General features: G+C 38.6%; 1 protein-coding gene across 4 annotated transcripts in view; it reads right to left on the reverse strand.

Annotated features, from left to right (window-relative positions):
• The window catches only part of UIMC1 (ubiquitin interaction motif containing 1), a 167,316-nt gene that overhangs the window by 80,232 nt on the left and 67,078 nt on the right, over positions 1 to 20,006 (reverse strand). For 2 of the 4 annotated variants that reach the window (XM_059174397.1, XM_059174398.1), the window contains one exon: positions 2,446 to 2,530. The exons of 1 other annotated variant lie outside the window; for it this stretch is intronic. In XM_059174397.1, the coding sequence (XP_059030380.1) occupies positions 2,446 to 2,530 (85 nt within the window). Of the gene's footprint in view, positions 1 to 2,332; positions 2,531 to 20,006 lie in introns of those variants that run through there. One more of the 4 variants, XM_059174399.1, reaches the window with a different exon arrangement.

The following is a 20,006-nucleotide window of genomic DNA, read 5'->3' on the forward strand; positions in this document are numbered from 1 at the left end:
CTGTACATTTTAATTCAATAACACCAATAATTACATTAAATGTCATTGTAAAAGACAAAAGACAAAAGTTGTCAAAATATATAAAAAAGATAAAAAGGGTCGTCAGACCAGAAAAAAAGCATGACACCACTAAATAAAAAAGTAAAACCCAATTTGACTGTAAAGATTCAGAATAACCAACTATCAAATAGTCCACCAATGATGACATAAATTTACCAATTGATAAAGATAATTGCATCTCAAAAAATAACTATTATCAACAATTTTCAATACTGAAAATAACTTGAGTACATTCAACAGATCTAACCTAGTGACAGCTACCTCTAGACATAAAGCAATGATTTCACAACAAAGAACTGTCTGTGGTTGGTTAATCTACCTTACATCACTGAAATTCAAACTAATAGTGAAATAAAACCTTGCTTATCTTCAATAAACTTTTGTAAAAAAGAAAGTAAATATAGCAAATAAAACAAAAAAAGAAAGCAATAAACTTTTGTAAAAAAAAGAAAGCAAAGCCTACAACAAAAAATTTTTGTGCTCTTCTAACTTAAACTAATAAATATATATCTGATCTTTGTTTCCTGGCACAGAGCTCCTAAATCCCTCTGAATTTCCTAAGTGAAAAGAACAATAAAGGTATCTTTTCTTTTTGTAACAAACCCTTTCAACCATACCTGAGAGTTATGTTAATGCACTTACTTTTGGAAAGCCCCTAAATATGAAGAAACCAACTGTGGGTTTAGAGGGTAAGAACATCCATCCCTGTCCCACAACCTGGAGGGAACAGGCAGAGGGACTGGCTGGACTTTGAATCAATCACCAATGGCCAATGACTTAATTACTCGTGTCTATATAACAAAGCTTCCATAAAAATCTGTAAACTACAGGGTTTGGAGAGCTTCTAGTTTGGTGGAGATACTAGAAAGGCTGGCAGAGATACTGGGATACTCCTCCCACATTTGGAGAGGGGATGCAAGCTCTGCAGCCCTTCCACCATATCTTGCCCTATACATCTCTTCCATCTGCTTGTTCCTGAGTCATATCCTTTATAATAAACCAGTTATCTAGTAATTAAATGATTTCCCTGAGTTTTATGAGCCATTCTAACCAATTAATCAAACCCAAAGAGAGGGTAATGTAAACCTCTGAATAGCCAGTCAGTCAGATGCACAGGTAATGACCTGGACTTGCAGTTGCTGTAAAAAAGTGAATCCTGGGATGCCTGGGTGGCTCAGTTGGTTGAGCGGCTGCCTTCGGCTTGGGTCATGATCCCAGCATCCTGGGATCAAGTCCCGCATCGGGCTCCTTGCTCGGCGGGGAGCCTGCTTCTCTCTCTATCTCTGCCTGTGCTTGTGCGCGCGCTCTCTCTCTCTCTCTCTCTCTGACAAATAAATAAAATCTTAAAAAAAAAAAAAAAAGTGAATCCTGTGGGATCGGATACTATCTCTGGGCAGACAATGTCAGAATTGGTTAAACTGAGATACTTAACAGTGTCTGACTAAAAACTGGAGAACTGCTTGGTGTGGGGAAATAACTCCCAAAACATGTGATGACCAGGCTGAAGTGTTAAGAGTAGAGACTTTTTCCCTTACAATTTAACAGACGTTAAAAGGAAAACCACAGGTCCACACAGCGTCACTTGGACCAGGCCAAGTCACCAAACCGGGGCTCAATACCTAACTTAGCTACAGTTTCAAATTTCCCCAGAAATTTAAATCTTAACCTGTCAACCAGGAATTTTCTGATTAAGCACCAATGAGATAATCACATAAACTCTCCATCCCAAAGGAAGATGAGGTAATCCACCTAATAAGACCCCTATGCTTCCCAGCAAAGAAAGATGGTCTTGCCTAAAATAATTCTTTCTCTTTTTTTCTTTTTGTTAATAATTTTCTCACCCCACCCTCCTTTCTATAAAAACCTTTCATTTTGGACAATTCCGCAGGAGCACCTTTCTATTTACTACATGAAATGTTGCCCAATTCATGAATCATTTAATAAAAGCCAATTAAATCTTCAAATTTACTCAGCTGAATGTTGTTTTTCTAACATGACAAAACTAATACCATTATAGTTGGTACTATAATTTGAGCCACTAAGTATTATATCTGTATTTTATTAAATAAGAAAACAGAGGTAGGCTGAAAGCATTAACTTGCCTTAAGTCTACATAGTAAGGGCTAAAGGAAGGATTAAAATCCAAGTGTGCCTAACTCTGAAGTTCACATTCTAATTTCAAACCTCTGCCAATAATAAGTTAACTGTATAAGTTGTAGGTAATGGTGAATCCTAAGATTAATGGAATCCAAAATAAATAGGAAGCACATACATCCTTACTCAGAGATCTTCTTAATGAAGAAATCTCTCTTCTTAATGAAGAAATCACTCTCAATTCTATGCTTCACTTTTCAAAGCATTCTCAACACAAAAATAAAAACATACGTGCAATTTTTCTTTTAGCCAAACACTTTGTTCTATTCGACTGTTTTGTCTTCATTTTCTGCAATCCATTCTCCTCCTTTGGTTCCTGTTGCAAAACAAGAAATACCATCAGGGTGGCTACTATTAAAATTAGTACTCTTTCTACATCTTCTATAACTAAGAGATCACTGAGCCTCTTGTAAAATCAGTGGCTATTGTAAATGTTCACAGAAAACAGCTGAAAAGATCCTTTATAGTACAATAAAAAAATGTAGATCTGGAACAACTAAAAAATCATAAAAATTAAAATGTATAATATATTGACATTATTATTTGTCACATGGACACTCATGTAAAAATTGGCCATTTGCATAATGCCAGTAAGCATGGACTCAAGTTCAGAAAAAGCTTGATTCAGGACTTAAAAAATGAGTAACTATGGGGGCGCCTGGATGTCTCAGTCAGTTCAGCATCTGACTCTTGGTTTCAGCTCAGGTTGTGATCTCAGGATGGTGAGATCGACCCCGTGTCAGGCTCTGCACTCAGCACAGAGTCTGCTTAAGATGGTCTCTCCCTCTCTCTCTGTCCCTGCCCCCCACCACTCTTTCTCTCTTTCTCAAATAAGTAAATAAATCTTTTTAAAAAATGAGTAACTGGGGGCGCCTGGGTGGCTCAGTGGGTTAAGCCGCTGCCTTCGGCTCAGGTCATGATCTCAGGGTCCTGGGATCGAGTCCTGCATCGGGATCTCTGCTCAGCGGGGAGCCTGCTTCCTCCTCTCTCTCTCTGCCTGCCTCTCTGCCTACTTGCGATCTCTGTCAAATAAATAAATAAAATCTTTTTAAAATAAATAAATAAATAAATAAATAAATAATAAAAAATGAGTAACTCTGTTTAAAGTCAGTGTGTATTCATCTATTTTTTTTAAAGATTTTATTTATTTATTTGACAGTCAGAGATCTGCATCAAGCTCCCTGCTCTGTGGGGAGACTGCTTCTTTTTCTCCCTTTGCCATTCCCCCTGCTTGTACTCTTTTTCTCTCTCATATAAATAAAATCTTTTAAAAAAAATAAAATAAAGACACTGAGAATAAGCATTTAGAAACTTATACAGCAATTGACATTGCCACAATATCCAAGCACACGGTAAGTAGACTTCCATGATGAAAACTGCAGACTAGTCACTTGCAGAAGGATCAGCCATTACAAGTTGAAAATATTATCTGAAGATGTACTAAATACTCCTAATGTACCAAACATCACAGTTTAGCCTAATCTACCTTAAATAAGCTCAGAACACTTACAATGGTCTACAGTTGGGCAAAATCATCTAACACAAGCCCTTTTTTTTTTATAATAAAGTGTTGACCATCCCATATAATTTACTGAATACTGTACTGAAAGTGAAAAACAGAATGCATTTATGGGTAAAGAATGGTTGTAAATGGACCAGCTGTTTACCCTCATGCTTGTGTGGCTGACTGAAAGCTGTGGCTCACTGCCACTGCCCAGTATCACAAAAGAATATCATATCTCATGTGTAAGGGCCTGCCCCTTCCAGAGGAACTTGCTTGTGTACCCCGGATGTAGGGGTGGGGCAGGCCAGGTGGAGATGTCCAATTGGTGTGGCATGTGTATATCCACTAGGGTGAATTGAGATCCGATTGGCCACCTGTATAGGGGTGGGGCTCAACCAACCACATAAAGGTTGCTGTGCGAGGCTAGCAGGGGTACAGGATAACTGTGACGGGAAAAGAAAGAGTAGGTGGGAGCGGAAGAGTCCAGAAGAGTCCGCCAGCGGAGTGGTCGAGCTGTAACAGCTCTTGTAAGAGCTATAACCGCCTCCAGCGGTCCCACCACTGGCGGTCCCTGCACGGGCAGTCTCCAGCCTCTGGCCGTCCCGCAGCCTGCAGCCTCCAGCCACCTGCAGCCCCACCTCCAGCCGCCTGCAGCTTCCAGCGGCCCCGCCTTCAGCAGCCCAGAGCTGCAGCCTCGGGCAGTTGCGCTGATGACGGTCCCTAGACGCCAGCGGTCCAGTGGTCAGCAGTCCTGATGCCTGCAGCCCCTAGACGCCAGCGGTCCCGAGACACCAGTGGTCCAGCGGCCCAGCGGTCAGCGTCCCGAGACACCAGTGGTCCAGCGGTCCAGCAGTCAGCGGTCCTGGCACCTGCAGCCCCTGGATGCCAGCGGTCCCGAGACACCAGCGGCCCTGAGATGCCAACGGCCCCTAGCCGCCAGCAGCCTCGCCGCCACAAGCGGCCTTGTCCACAGTGGTGGCTTCCTCTGGGTGGCAGCCTTGTCAGAGTGGCATTGTGGGGAGCAGAGTCTGTGTCATCCCGGTTATCCTCCTTGTCATCGTCGCTGTCATCGTTGCCTCTTCGTCGTTGGGAGCAGCTCGTCCAGGAAGCGGTCTTGTCCAGAATGGCCTCTTCTTGGGAGTGGCCTTGTCTGGGGAGCAACCTCATGGAGCAGCAGCCTCATCTTGGGAGTGGCCTCTTCTTGGGAGCAGCTCCGATCATGGAGCGGCCTCATCTGCAGAGCAGCCTCATCTAGAGCAGCCTCGTCCGGCGCGGCCTTCTTGGGAGTGACCTTGTCGAGATCGTCATCACCTTTTCGTAAGAGATAGCCCTGACCGGTCAGTTTGATTCTTGATGCTTGGCGCGAAATAAAGTTTTGCTTGACTTTCGCTTTGTATCAGTCTCGTTCCTTTGATCACGGACCCTAACACATGTACTGCTATCGCAGAAAAAGATCAAAATTCAAAATTCGAAGTTCAGTTTCTACTGAATGTGTATCACTTCACACCATCATAAACTCAAAAACCCATAGTCAAGCAATCAAAACTCAGGGATTTTCTGTATGTAAAACTATCAGGAAATCAGCAGAAGATTGCAAAGCTTGGAAATGCTGGGTGAATATAAGGCAAAGAAGGTAAGTCAAGTACCATATTTCAATAACAACATAGCCTGACACATTCAGGAAACACACCATGATATGGAAGAACAATCAGTAAAACAAAGCCAACAATATTCTTTGCACTGTAGCTTCATAAATGCACAGATATTGGCAACACAGCAATTATTTTAAGAAATGCATTATTAACAGGATGATACAAAAAATTTTTCACTGTCAACAAATGTTAACTAAATTTTTAATTGTACAAAAACATAAAGGATTAAACTTTTAACTATCACATAGCCAGAAGTAATTATGGGAAAAACATCCTAGATTTAAGAAGCTTGTGCCACAGTTATTCAGTACACAGTTTCTAATACTGAAAATAATGTCAGCCAAACTAAATACTGTGCGTAGTAGAAATTTTAAGTTACATAAGGCTAAGGCAAATGCATTCAATTCAAGAATATTTTTTGATACATAATCACTTTATTATGTGATATATAAATGTATCATAAATAACTGTTATTACTTGCCATAACAGGATTTATTAAAGGGGAAAGGTCTGTGGAGAATTCCAAATTATAAAATGAATGCTTAGTGTTTCTAGAACTTTTTAGGACAAGGTAATAAAGTAGAAAGCAAGACTTATTTTTCTGATATGTATTTTCAGTGAACTTAATACTTCCATGCAAGGAAAGAATGTTTATGACAAGTAAGATCAAAGGACAGAAATTAAAGTTAGATTATTAGAAGGACAGAGAGTCTACAGATTGTGATGTTCTACAATTTTAAAATAAACATCAGTGAAATGGGTGGTAAACTTACATCTGCAAAACATTATCATCCAAAACTTTATAAATTTAATAGAACTTTCCAAATTTCATATTACACAAAAAAATCTAAATTCATGGATCCAAATTCCATTTCTTTCCTCAAAGGATAATTAAAATGTAATTATGGAAGCAACCCAAGTGGCCATTAATAGATGAATGGATAAAAAGATATGGTATGGGGCACCTGGGTGGCTCAGTCATTAAGTGTCTACCTTCAGCTCAGGTCATGATCCCAGGGTTCTGGGATCAAGCCCCACACTGGACTCCCTGCTTGGCAGGAAGCCTGCTTCTCCCTATCCCACTCCCCCTGCTTCTGTTTCCTCTCTTGCTGTGTCTCTTTCTGTCACATAAATAAAATAAAATAAAATAAAATAAAATAAAAACATATGGTATATATAAACAATGGAATATCACTCAGCCATAAAAAAAGAATGAAATCTTGCCATTTGCAACAACACAGATCTAGAAAGTAAAACGGTAAGTGAAGTAAGTCAGTTGGAAGAAGACAAATACCATTCAGTCTCACTGATACATGGGATTTAAGAAACAAAACAAAGAAAAAAGAGATAAATCAAAACACTCAACTACAGAAAGTAAACTAATGGTTACCAGAGGGGGTGGATGAAGGGATGGGTGAAAGGTAAAGGAAATTAAAAGTACACTATCATGATGAGCACTGAGTAACATATCAAATTGCTGAATCACTGTACTGTATACCTGAAACTAATATAATACTATATGTTCACTATACTGACTTTAAAAATAATAATAATAAGGTAACTGAAATTTAACTAACTTTTCAGAAAAAAATTGCTGGAACAGAGACCAAAGATGATTTTTGAGGTATAGCATTTTCAAGCTAGTTTTGAATAAAAATACTATAATCTTACTGAAACTGCTTTAAAATTCTTCTTCCAGGGCGCCTGGGTGGCTCAGTGGGTTCAAGTCTCTGCCTTCGGCTCAGGTCTTGATCCCAGGGTCCTGGGATGGAGCCCCACATCAGGCTCTCTGCTCAGTGGGGAGCCTGCTTTCTCCTCTCTCTCTCTGCCTGCCTCTCTGCCTACTTGTGATCTCTCTGTCAAATAAATTAATTAAATCTTTAAATTAAAAAATAAAATAAAATAAAATTCTTCTTCCTATTCCTTAATGTAAAACTGATTTCTTCAAACTGAATTTTATCTTTTTAAAAATATAGGCTTGGGACGCCTGGGTGGCTCAGCTGGTTAAGCGGCTGCCTCCAGCTCAGGTCATGATCCCAGTGTCCTGGGATCGAGTCCCGCATCGGGCTCCTTGCTCAGCTGGGAGCCTGCTTCTCCCTCTGCCTCTGCCTACCACTCTGTCCACTTGTGCTCACTCTCACTCCTGTCTCTGACAAATAAATAAATAAAATCTTTAAAAAAAAAAATTCTTAAAAATATAGGCTTTAGGTAAACAATATCCCCTGTGACACTGGCATCATCATCAACCCAAGATGTTAAGCAAGTTGTTAAGCAAGAAGAAAGCTCATTTGTCAAAATAAGAACTTTAAATATTGATATACACAGTGTTCATTGAAAGGATATGTATGGATGCTTAATACACAGTTCACTATTTCACACATAACTCTGTTTAGTTACAATTATGGAAAGAAAAATTTATCAGTAAAAAGACATTCTCTATATCAAATTGCTTATAAACACAATTTCAAGGAACATGTACCATTTTTTTCCTGTTTTCCTATGTTGTATTTGTTCTGATTATATTTATTGAAATGAAACCTTATGTTTGTTGTATATAATAATAAAAGATACAGGCTCATATTTTATCTTTTTAAATTTCATTTTCTAGTAATCCTTTTTTACTGTATTTTAAAATAGTCTGTGACAGACTGGATATTTTTTTAAAGATTTCATTTATTTACTGAGAGAGAGAAAGAGAGAGCAAGTGAGTAGGAGAGGGAAAGGAAGACAGAATCTCAAGCAGACTCCCCACTGAGTGCAGAGTGTAACACAGGGCTCAATCTCACCACTCTGAGATCCCGACCTTAGCTGAAACCAAGAATTGGACACCCAACCAACTGAGCCACCTAGGCACTCCAAACAGACTGGAAATTTTAAGAAGCAGCTAGTATTACATCACAGATTGTGTTAAGTGCATGGACTTATGATCATGAATAATAACACAGTAAAATATATTATGGTACATTCAGAATACCATGTTTTCATCTAAAAGAATGACTTTTGGGGCACCTGGGTGGCCTAGTTAATTAAGCGGCTGACTCCTTTTTTTTTCTTAAGATTTTATTTTATTTTATTTGAGAGACAGAGCATGAGCAAGACAGGAGAAGGAACAGCAGAGGTAGAGAGAGAAGCAAAGGCTAACTCTTGACATCAGCTCAGGTCATGAGATCAAGCCCAGCAAAAGGTTCCATGCTGATCATGGAGTCTGCTTAAGACTCTCTCTCTCTCCCCCTCTGCCCCTCCCCGCCCTCACATGCACTCTTGCTCTCAAAAAAAGGAGGGGGGCACCTTGGTGGCTCATGGATTAAAGCCTCTGCCTTCGGCTCAGGTCATGATCCCAGGGTCCTGGAATCGAGCCCCACATCACCTGCTTTCCTTCCTCTCTCCCTGCCTGCCCCTCTGCCTCCTTGTGATCTCTGTCTGTCAAATAAATAAAAAATTTTAAAAACTACTTTCATTTATAAATACTCATATAAAAATATTTCCAAGATGTGATTAAAATAAGATGCAAAATAGTAAGGCTAAGACATTTCCATATTTTCTATACAATCCCCCCAAAAAATCAGATAAATAAAACAAAATTGCATGCAACCTGCATTTTCTGCATAACTCCAAATTTCAAATTACTTGCAAGCAAGAAATAAACATCAATTTTGAATAGGCAAAATCACAACAAGAAAGAGAAAGTCTGACCCTAATATGAATAAGGTATAACCACTAAACTTATATCAATCCCAAGGAAACATTACTCATAGAGGAGAACAGAAGTAGGCAAACAGAAAAGAGACACCCTATGGAACACAGGGTGATAAAGGAAAAGAAAAACTGGGTAAATTAACAGTTCTATATAATAAAGAGAATCAAAAACATCAACCATATCTTGCCTGAAAATTCAATAAAGGTACTGAAGAAAATTAAAAAAAAAAAATCAACAAAACAAAAAATGAAACATGAAAAGGAATAAAAATGATCTGAGAGAAAGTAGCTGTAACAGAATACAGGAAAAGATCATCTAATACATGTATAACTGGGAACTCCAATGAAAAAAACAGAACAATGAAATAAACTAACATTAAAACTATAATCAAAGGGGCACCTAGGTGGCTCAGTCAGTTAAGCTTAAGCATTCAACTCTTGATTTTGGCTCAGGACATGATCTCAAGACCATGATATAAAGCCCCACTTTATATGGGGTTCTAGACTCAGCATGTAGTATATGCTTGTCCCACTCTCTCTCTTTCTGCCCCTCCCCTTGCTCAGGCTCACACTCCCACACTCTCTCTAAAATAAAGAAGTAAATAAAATCTTTAATTTAAAAAAAAGTATAATCAAAGAAAAATTTACCCAAAACAACCCTGAATTTATTTACTGAAAGTACCCACCATTTACCTGGGAAAATGGACCCTGAACAACTATTTTTCAGACCCATACTATTAAACCTATTGCACCGTAAAAATAAAGAAATTCTTAAAGCATTCAGACTAACTAAAAGGCCTAATCACAGAAAAAGGAAAGTTGGACTTTTCAAATGCAACATACTAAAGCAAAAACAAAGAAACAAAAACCACAAAAGCAGCATTTTTAAAGAAACTCGAGTGGGGGAGAATTGTAAGCAAGAATTTTAGATCCCATAAGGAGTCTTTCAGGTATCAAAACAATATAAATACAACAGAAAAACAGAATTCAGGAAATACTGCTTACAAGGTCTTCCTGATGATTCTAATACATAATAAGCACCATTAAACTAAAAATTAGAGAAATTATTATTAGAGAAAATTTGGCAAAGAACTGAGAGTGAATATTTAGTATTTCTAATTTTAGACCTAAGATTAAAACAAAAGTAGAGATGACAATATAAGAAAAACATAATTATGTATTTTAATAATGTAAAAATTATCCAACTAATAAATGAGAAGAGATAAAATTAGAAAGTAGAGTAAGTTCACTAAATACTGCATGGGCTATAAATGAAAGTCATAGAACACCATTTACAAGTGACAAAACAGATTATGAAATGCTGTAAGAAAAAGAGGAAGAAATTATAAAAGGCACCAATATAAAGTCAATGTCTAGAACAACAACAAAAAATACTTTCTAAGCACCAAAAGATATGCCAAAACAAAGAGCCAAAAAAGTGAAAAATATAAAAATATACAGTGAATATAAGATCATCTAACAAGGTTATTATATAAAAGACTCAACTATAATAGTGATCCAGAATGGCTGAAAATGAAAGATCTAAAAGATAATGGTAATTGCTTAAACCTGAATCTCTCCACAAATCCTCCAGGAAAAACCACCAGACTAAAAGGTGAGAAAAAACCACCATTTCTGACCAATGTCTTCAGCATGATTGAAAAGGCAAACCATAAACTTCATATGACCAGCAAGCAATAAACAACAAATTCCAAAAGAATTCCCACTGCTGCTGTCTTTGGGTACACAGAACAGAGTAAGGAGACACTTAAAAGCCTCCATGAAAAATAATGGAGACTCCATGAAAAAGATATTTAAAAAGTTAAAGCACAGACAAAATCACCCCAATGATTAGAAAGTCCAACACTAAGGCTAAACACTAAGCACAGGTCCAAGATATGGTACTTCACATAATTAGCTACGATAAAGTACTTAAAAGTGAGAGCAGCCAAAAGTGACAACCACAGAGATGCAGTGTTATTAGAACAGAGGGAGAGAAACAAAAGAAGTGGTGCCCTTCAGGTTCCTAGAAGGAAAGGAAGGAACAAAGAAACAAAAATGAAGGCTCCTACAGGAAAAAACAAAACAAAACAAAACGCAGACCTGTCAATCTATCCTACCCACCCTAACACCCCACTAACATGAACAGTATCATCCATAAAACAAATTATACTTCACTGAAGAGACAAAAGGAGAACTTTTAAACTAGGACATATACCCAGTAAATGATAGAAATAAAAAAAGAAATTCCAAACTAAGCAACTACAAACAAAAAGGCAAATAAAAACATTTCAGCTGGGCGCCTGGGTGGCTCAGTGGGTTACGCCGCTGCCTTCGGCTCAGGTCATGATCTCAGGGTCCTGGGATCGAGTCCCGCATCGGGCTCTCTGCTTGGCAGGGAGCCTGCTTCCCTCTCTCTCTCTCTCTGCCTGCCTCTCCATCTACTTGTGATTTCTCTGTGTCAAATAAATAAATAAAATCTTTAAAAAAAACAAAACAAAAAACATTTCAGCTTATGAATACTATCCCAGCCCCCAAAACCACCATAGAAAAGAAAATCTGTGTAACATTCCAATAGTTACAAAGACGCATCCAGAGATTAAGAAAAACTCAGAATCAGAAACTAAAAACTTAAGCCATAAACAGACCAAAAAAAAGAAAAAGTGAAATCAAAGTTCATAAAACTCACGAAAGAAACTGCAGACAAAACCATCTCAAAAAAGAAAAACGAATTACTATGTCTCCAAAGGAAAAGAAATTCAAGTAATAATTTAATGATGGTCATTGTACAAATATAAGATAGTAAATGAAAAAATGAAAAAAAAATTTATAGGATATTTTGTACAGAGAAAAGAACAAAATGCAAATAGGCATACTACCTTTCACATACAAAGAAGCAGAACTGAGAAAACATGTGCTGGCTTAATTTTCCTTTAAAGCAACATCAACGAGAATAAACAAGAAATAAAACTAATTACCAACAGGGATGAGGGATGTGGAACAGGCAGTACAGGATAGAGAAGCAATATAATTTAAGTATACCTTTCTCTACAGATTTGACTTTTTTGACTTTTTCAATAGATCAAACATCCTACATATGCAAAAATTAAATCAAGGATGGGGAGAAAACTAAAAACCAATGCAAAAAAAAAAAAATCTGAAAGACAGTAAATTTTTTTTGGAAGATAGTAAATAATAAAGTACTTCAATAACCATGTTAAATATTAATGGTTTACCACCACACTGGTTTAAGAGGAAAAAAGATGCAAGCTTATATAAAAATAGAAAGACCAAGTATGCTGTACATGAAACCCAACCAAAATATAAAGACATATATTAAAACATCAACATATGATGCTAGGAAAACTGGATATCCACATGCAAATGAAGAAAGCTGGACCAATATTACATGATCTACAAAAGCTAACAAAAAGTGGATAGAAGACCCAAACACAAAAGCTACAATTTTAAAACACCCAGAAGAAAACATAGGGGGGAAAGCCTTATGACACTGGATTTGGAAATGATTTTTTGGATATGACACCAAAAGCACAAGCAACGAAAGAAATAAAAAAAACTGGACAATTACAAAATTCAAAACTACTGTGCATCAAGGACACTATTAGCAATAAAAAAAACAAACTGGAGAATGCAAGAAAATATGTGCAAATCATCTATCTGATAAGGCGTTAACATCCAAAATATATTAAAAAAATCCTACAACTAGGTGCCTGGGTGACTCAGTTGGTTAAGCATCTGCCTTTGGCTCAAGTCTTGGGATCAAGGCCAGTGTCAGGCTCCCTGCTCAGCACAGAGTCTGCTTGTCCCTCTGCCTCTACCCCCTCCTACTCCCTCCCCCTATTCACATTTATGCGTGTGTACATTCTCTCTCAAATAAATAAATAAAATCTTAAATAAAATAAAAATGAAATAAAGCCTACAACTAACCAACAATGTGAATGTATCTAATGCCACTATGCACCTAGAAATTGTTAAAATGGTGAGTTTTATGTTATGGACATAACACCATACAACATGCATGCACATATACACATATGACTATCTCCATACCACATATAAATATTAGCTCAAAATGGATCAAAGGCCTAATGTAAAGAGCAAAAACTACAAAACACTTAAAGATCAATCATCATGATTTGCATTTGACAAGAGAGTCTTTGCTATGACATCAAGTACCAAAAAAAAAAAAAAAGCAAAAGAAATAACCTGGACTTCATCCAGAATGAAAAAGACAAAATGAAAAAGACAACAAAGAATGGAAGAAAATACTTGCAAATCATATATATGATAATGATATAATAAGCACAACAGAAAAAGAACACTTAACATCCAACAACAAAGAGACCTGCAATTAATAAGTGGGCAAAGAACTTACAACACTTCTCCAAAGGTGATATATAAATGTTTTGAACACAAATATAAAAAGAAGATTCAGATCATTGGACATTGGGAAAATGCAAATCAAAACCATGATGAAATACCACTATACATTCAATAGGGTGGCTATAATAACTTTTTTTTAAAGATTGTGAGTTATCTCTGTACCCAACTTGGGGCTCAAACTCACAACCCCAAGATCAAGAGTTGCATGCTGCACCAAATGAGACAGCCAGACAACCTGGTGATGGGTCTTAAGGAGGGCATGTTATAGGTAAATAATGGGTGTTATAAGTAAACAATAAATCTGGGAACACCACATCAAAAACTAATGACGTAGGCACCTGGGTGGCTCAATTAGTTAAGCAACTGCCTTCAGCTCAGGTCATGATACTGGAGTCCCAGGATCAAGTCCCACATCGGGCCCTCTGCTCATTAGGGAGCCGGCTTCTCCCTCTGCCCCTCACCCCTTTCATGCTCACTCTCGCTCTCTCTCAAATAAATAAAATCATTAAAAAAAAAAAAAAAAAAAAAAACTAATGACGTACTGTATGGTGAGAAAAAGACAAAGATATCTAGAAGAAAATTTAAAAAAAACATGGGGCACCTGGGTGAGGCATCTGTCTTAAGCTCGGTCATGACCCCAGCGCCCTGGGATCAAACCCCACGTATGGGCTCTTTGCTCAGCAGGAAGGCTAATTCTCCGTCTCCCTCTACCTGCCACTCCCCCTGCTTGTGTGTGCGCTCACTCTCTCTGTCAAATAAATACATAAAATCTTTAAAAAAAAAAAAAAAAAAACCAAACCCACAGAAAATAACAGCTGTTGCCAAGAATGTGGAGAAACTGGAATCCTAGTATATCGTGATGGAAGTGTAAAATGGTATAGCAGCTGTTTTTAAAAAAAAGGGAGGGGGAATGAATTACTGATATACATAGCAGTCTAGATGAACCTTGGAAACATACGTTAAGTGAAAAAAGTCAGTCACAAAAGACCAAACATAGTATGATTCCATTTATATGACATGCCCAGAATGGGCAAACCCATAGAGACAGAAGTAGATCAGTGGTTTGTCTAGGGCTGGAGGTTAGCAGGGGAATGAAGAGTGACTGCTAATGGGAACAGGTTTCTTTTTCAGTTATTGGAAAATACTATAAAATTGATATGGTGATAGTTGTACAACTATGAATACACTAAAAACCACTGAATTATTACACTTTAAGTTAGTGAACTATGTAATATGTGAACCATATCTCAATAAAGTTGTTGTATCAAAACAAAAAAACGATGACTCCAGAGTCAGGATGGATACATAGGTTTGAGGATAGCAGAGGAGAAATTAAATAGTCTCTGGGAGAGTAGAAGAATAAACTGACTACGGAAACATGATGATTGCTGAGCAGTACTGAGGGGCCACTCGAGCTGTGTGGTCTTAAATATACTGTGAGCCTGTCAGCACTGTTGTGCTGCTTGTAAGGACACGTAATAAGTAGGTAGAAGGTTGGATTTAGCCAAAATAGAGTTTTACCAGGGAGTACAACAGAAATTAGAAACGAGTTGAGAGAATATTCAAGGGAATGGTTAATATGATAATCGTGAAATCTAAGTTAGGTAAAAAGTGAGGCCATGACAGGGTAATGGACAATGAAAAGGTGATAGTCTAGAATTGAAACATCCCAGTGGGGCTGAAGGATTATTGGAGTCAGGATATTAGAGGGAGTGACTTGGAGGAGATGGGTGGTGGTGATCAGAGATCAGAGAACGGGACATCTGAAAATGAGATCTTGGAAGTGGCACCGTTACTATTGGCAGGCTCAACCAGAACTAGGGTTGAGGAATCAGGGTTCTTGAATTGGAACCGGAGAACACAGAAAATGAATCAGCTCTTTCTTATTTCTCCCAAGGATCGCACATAACTGGCACCATTCGAGATGCAAAGGACAGAGGCTAATTCATTACATACAATGGATGTCTTGGGCATTAGGCCTACTTTTCTCTCAGAACCCCACTTGAGAAAGGCTGAGATGGTAGCATCCACGGGAGCTGATAGCCAAAAGCTCAAGGAATTGAGAGGCCAGCGTATTGGACAGGCCATACCCCAGGTTGAACCTACGAAAACTCCAACCTCATAGGCTTCAGACTAATATGTAGATATTAAAGTCACCAAGAATGATGGCAGGAGTGGTGAAGAGATAAGATAGTAAGCGCTATGTTAAAGTTTTCAAATAATGGCCAGGAAGTGGTATGGCTGGTAAGGGGCACGTGACCAGGAGGACAGTAGGTGATTTCAGTGGGCAGGTAGCAGGGCTAGCACAGTGGTTTGTGTTTCAAACTAGGTTTTTCTAGTAGTTTGGAAACAAATGAGAGGCTGCTTACCCCACCTCCAGGTCAGTAGTACTGTGGTGTAAAGAAGAAGAAACAGCCAGTACTTGAGAAGTACAAAGAGAAACAGTATCTTTGGAGGACAGCCATCTTTCAGTGAGACCAAGCGGATGAAGGAAACTTTCACACAAGCAGCTGAAAACATCGGGGGTTTTATTGATCATGGACACAGGTTCCAAGGGAGAAAGTCATTTTGAGAATAGGAAGATCAAGTTAGCTTACAAAAGTCCCTTCAGGGGCGCCTGGGTGGCTCAGTGGGTTGGGCCGCTGCCTTCAGCTCAGGTCATGATCTCAGGGTGCTGGGATTGAGCTCCGCATCGGGCTCTCTGCTCAGCGAGGAGCCTGCTTCCTCCTCTCTCTCTGCCTACCTCTCTGCCTGCTTGTGATCTCTCTCTGTCAAATTAATAAAATTTAAAAATCTTAAAAAAAAAAAAAGAAGTCCCTCCAGGTAACAGTCAGGTGGGGTTGAGAATCTAGGTGATGAGAGCTGCCACGGGACATTTGGATTTCCCATGATGTCCAAAGTAAACACTTAAGGACAGGATTAGTCGCGGTTCTCTCTTAAAGGAGCAGTGCTAGCCAAAGGAGGTGTCCACATGACAAAAATGTTCTCTATCTGTGGGATCATATATGATAGCCAGTAGTCACATGTGGCAACTGAGCACTTGAAATGTAACACACACAAAAATGAAAAAAATATCAGTGAACTATGAGACCATTTCTAGGTGGCCTAATACACAGGTAACCACAGTCCCTACAGGGGGGCAAGGAACAGAAAAAAATTTTTGAGGAATTAATGACTCAGAAAATTCCAAACTTGATAAAAACTATAAATCTGTTGATCCAAGATGGTCTAGGAAGCACAGGCATAAGAAACAGCATCATAGGGGGCGCCTGGGTGGCTCAGTGGGTTAAGCCTCTGCCTTTGGCTCAGGTCAGGATCTCAGGATCCTGGGATCGAGCCCCGCATCAGGCTCTCTGCTCGGTGGGGAGCCTGCTTCCCCCTCTCTCTCTGCCTGTCTCTCTGCCTACTTGTGATCTCTCTGTCAAATAAAATCTTAAGGAAAAAAAAAAAAAAAAAGAAACAGCATCATAAATTTTAAAAGCACATCATAATCAAGTTGTTTCAAACCAGAGATGGGGGGGGGGGGGACCCTGAATATCATTCAGAGAAAAAAGGACATGTTACATGCAGATGGGAAAAACAAGAATTAATCAGATTTCTTGTTAGGAACAACACACTGCAACTCCATATGGTTCTAATAAGCAGATATTAAAGTCAACAAGAATGATGGCAGGAGTGGTGAAGAGATAGGATTGTAAGTGATATGTGAAAGGAAGTGGGGTAGCTGGTGGGGTGGCAAGAAGACAGTCAGGCAAAATCTTATAAAATTCTGAAAGAAAAAGGTTACCAACCTAAATTTTTATACCCAGCAAAAAATCCTTAAAAAATGAAGGCTACTAAATGTAATAAAGTATCTCAGATTAGATCCAAGAATATTTGGGGGGAGTAGTAGTAGAAAAACTGGTGAAATTTGAATGAAGTACAGAGTTTAGTTGATAGCTGTGTACCAAAGTGGTGCCTGCGTGACTGAGTCAATTGGGAGACAACTCTTGGTCTCAGCTCAGGTCTTGATTTCAGGGTCGTCGGTCCGAGCCCGGGTTGGGCTCCACGATGGGTGTGGAGCCTACGTAAATAAAAAGGAAGTGACTCAGTGGGTTAAAGCCTCTGCCTTCAGCTGGGTGGTTCAGTGGGTTAAAGCCTCTGCCTTCGGCTCCGATTATGATCCCAGGGTCTTGGGATTGAGCCCTGCATCGGGCTCTCTGCTCAGCGGGGAACCTGCTTCCTCACCCTCCCCTGCCTGCCTCTCTGCCTACTTGTGACCTCTGTCAAAGAAATAAATAAAATCTTTGAAAAAAAAAAATGACATAAAAAAAAAAAAGAAGAAGTAGTAGTTGTCATGGGGCACCCGAGTGGCTCAGTCAGTTGGGCATGTCTTCAGCCCTGGTCATGATCCCAGGTCCTGGGCTCTCTGCTCAGTGGGGAGCCTGCTTCTCCCCCTCTCTCTGCCTGCCATTCTGCCTACTTGTGCTCTGTCAAATAAATAAATAAAATCTAAAATAAAAAACAAAAAAAGTCATGTACCGATGTTAATGTTTCAGTTCCAACAAATGTATTGTGGTTACATAAGATGTTAACATTAGGAGAAAGTGAGTGAATGTTATATCTCTATACTATCTTTCAATACTTTTACAAATCTAAACAATTCCAAACTAAAAATGTTATTAAAAAGCTAAAAGATGAAATAGACTTTTCAGGTATACTAATTCTGAAAGAACTCATCACCAGACACCTAGTCACAAAAAGGTTAAAAGTCCTTGAGGCAACAGGAACACTCCAATGGGCTGGACTGTGTCATCACGCCTCATGGGACTGAGGAACTGAATTTTAAATTTAATTCTAATTAAGATTTAAATTTAAATAGCTACATGTCTTCCCCTACCCCCATTAAAATTCATACACTGAAGTCTTAATCCCCAATGTACTGGTATTTAGAGTTGCCTCCTTTGGGAGGTAATTATGGTTATGTGAAGTTAAGAGGATTAGTGCCCTTATAAGAAGAGACACCAAAGAACTTACTTTCAACCACTGTATGCAGGGACAATAAGCCATATAAGTAAATAGTAAGAAGGAAGCCATCTAAAACCCAAGAGAGGGTCCTGACTAGACAGTGACCCTGCTAGCACCTTGATCTTGGACTTCCAATCTCCAAAACTATAAGGAAATAAATTTATGTTGTTTAAGCTACTTAGTTTATCATATTCGCAGTGTGACTGGGCTATGACAGCCCAATCACACTGAGAAACACAATACCAGGATACCAAATATAAAGTTACACAAAAGATTGAAGAACTTCAAAAATGGAAAATACACTAATAAACATATGGTTGTTTCTCTTAATCTTCAAAAAACTGACTATTTAAGCAAAATAATAACAATGTATTGTGGAGTTTACAATACATGTACAAGTAAAACACATGACAACAGTAACATAAAATTCAGGGATGAGTAAAATATGTAAACTACACAAGATGCTTACGTTATACAGGAACTGGTATAACATCATGAAATTAGACTATGATAGAAAAATATGCATACTAAAATCTCTAAAGAAACCATGAAATAACGAACGCCTGGGTGGCTCAGTTGGTTGGACGACTGCCTTCAGCTCGGGTCATGATCCTGGAGTCCCGGGATCGAGTCCCACATCGGACTCCCAGCTCCATGGAGAGTCTGCTTCTCTCTCTGACCTTCTCCTCATTCGTGCTCTCTCTCACTGTCTCTCTCTCAAGTAAATAAATAAAATCTTTAAAAAAAAAAAAAAAAAGAAACCATGAAATAACAAAGAGTTGTAACTGGCAAGTCAAAAAGGGAGTCCCGAAGTCCCAAGAAGAGTCAAAAAAGGACACAAAGAACAAATGGAACAAACTGAATACAAACAGTGAGATGACAGACTCAAATCTAACCATATCAATAATCCTTAAAATGTGAATGTTCTATATGACAAAATTAAAGGCAGTGATGGTCAGATTGGATAATAAAGCAAGATTCCACCACATATGCTAACTATAAGAAATTCACTTTAAATGTAAAAATCAAATAAATTTAAAATAAGAGGATGGGAGGAAAAATCAGCATGAAAGACAAATCAAAAGCAAGCTTAATGGTCACAACATAATGAATATAACAACAAAGAAAGCAAATACAAGCACAGGGCCAGCACTAACAAAAAGCCATCCAGCAAAGGGACAAAAAAAATCTCTGAAGAATTCTACACTAAGTAACTAGACTGGCACACCTATAACAGAACGATCACTTGAGAAGTTTGTAATGGTTTCCATTTGAAATACTGAGACTACTGAAAAGTTTTAAAATTTTATAGGCCTAGGTTTTGATGTTTAAAACTCATTCTGAGGGGCGCCTGGGTGGCTCAGTGGGTTAAGCGTTTGCCTTTGGTTCAGATCTTGATCTCAGGGTCCTGGGATCGAGCCCCACATCCGGCTCTCTGCTTGGCGGGAGCCTGCTTCCCCCTCTCCGCCTATTTGTGATTTCTCTCTCTCTCTGTCAAATAAATAAAATCTTTTAAAAATACTTAAAAA

Source organism: Mustela lutreola, chromosome 5, assembly GCF_030435805.1.
Source record: "Mustela lutreola isolate mMusLut2 chromosome 5, mMusLut2.pri, whole genome shotgun sequence".
Lineage (NCBI taxonomy): Eukaryota > Metazoa > Chordata > Mammalia > Carnivora > Mustelidae > Mustela > Mustela lutreola.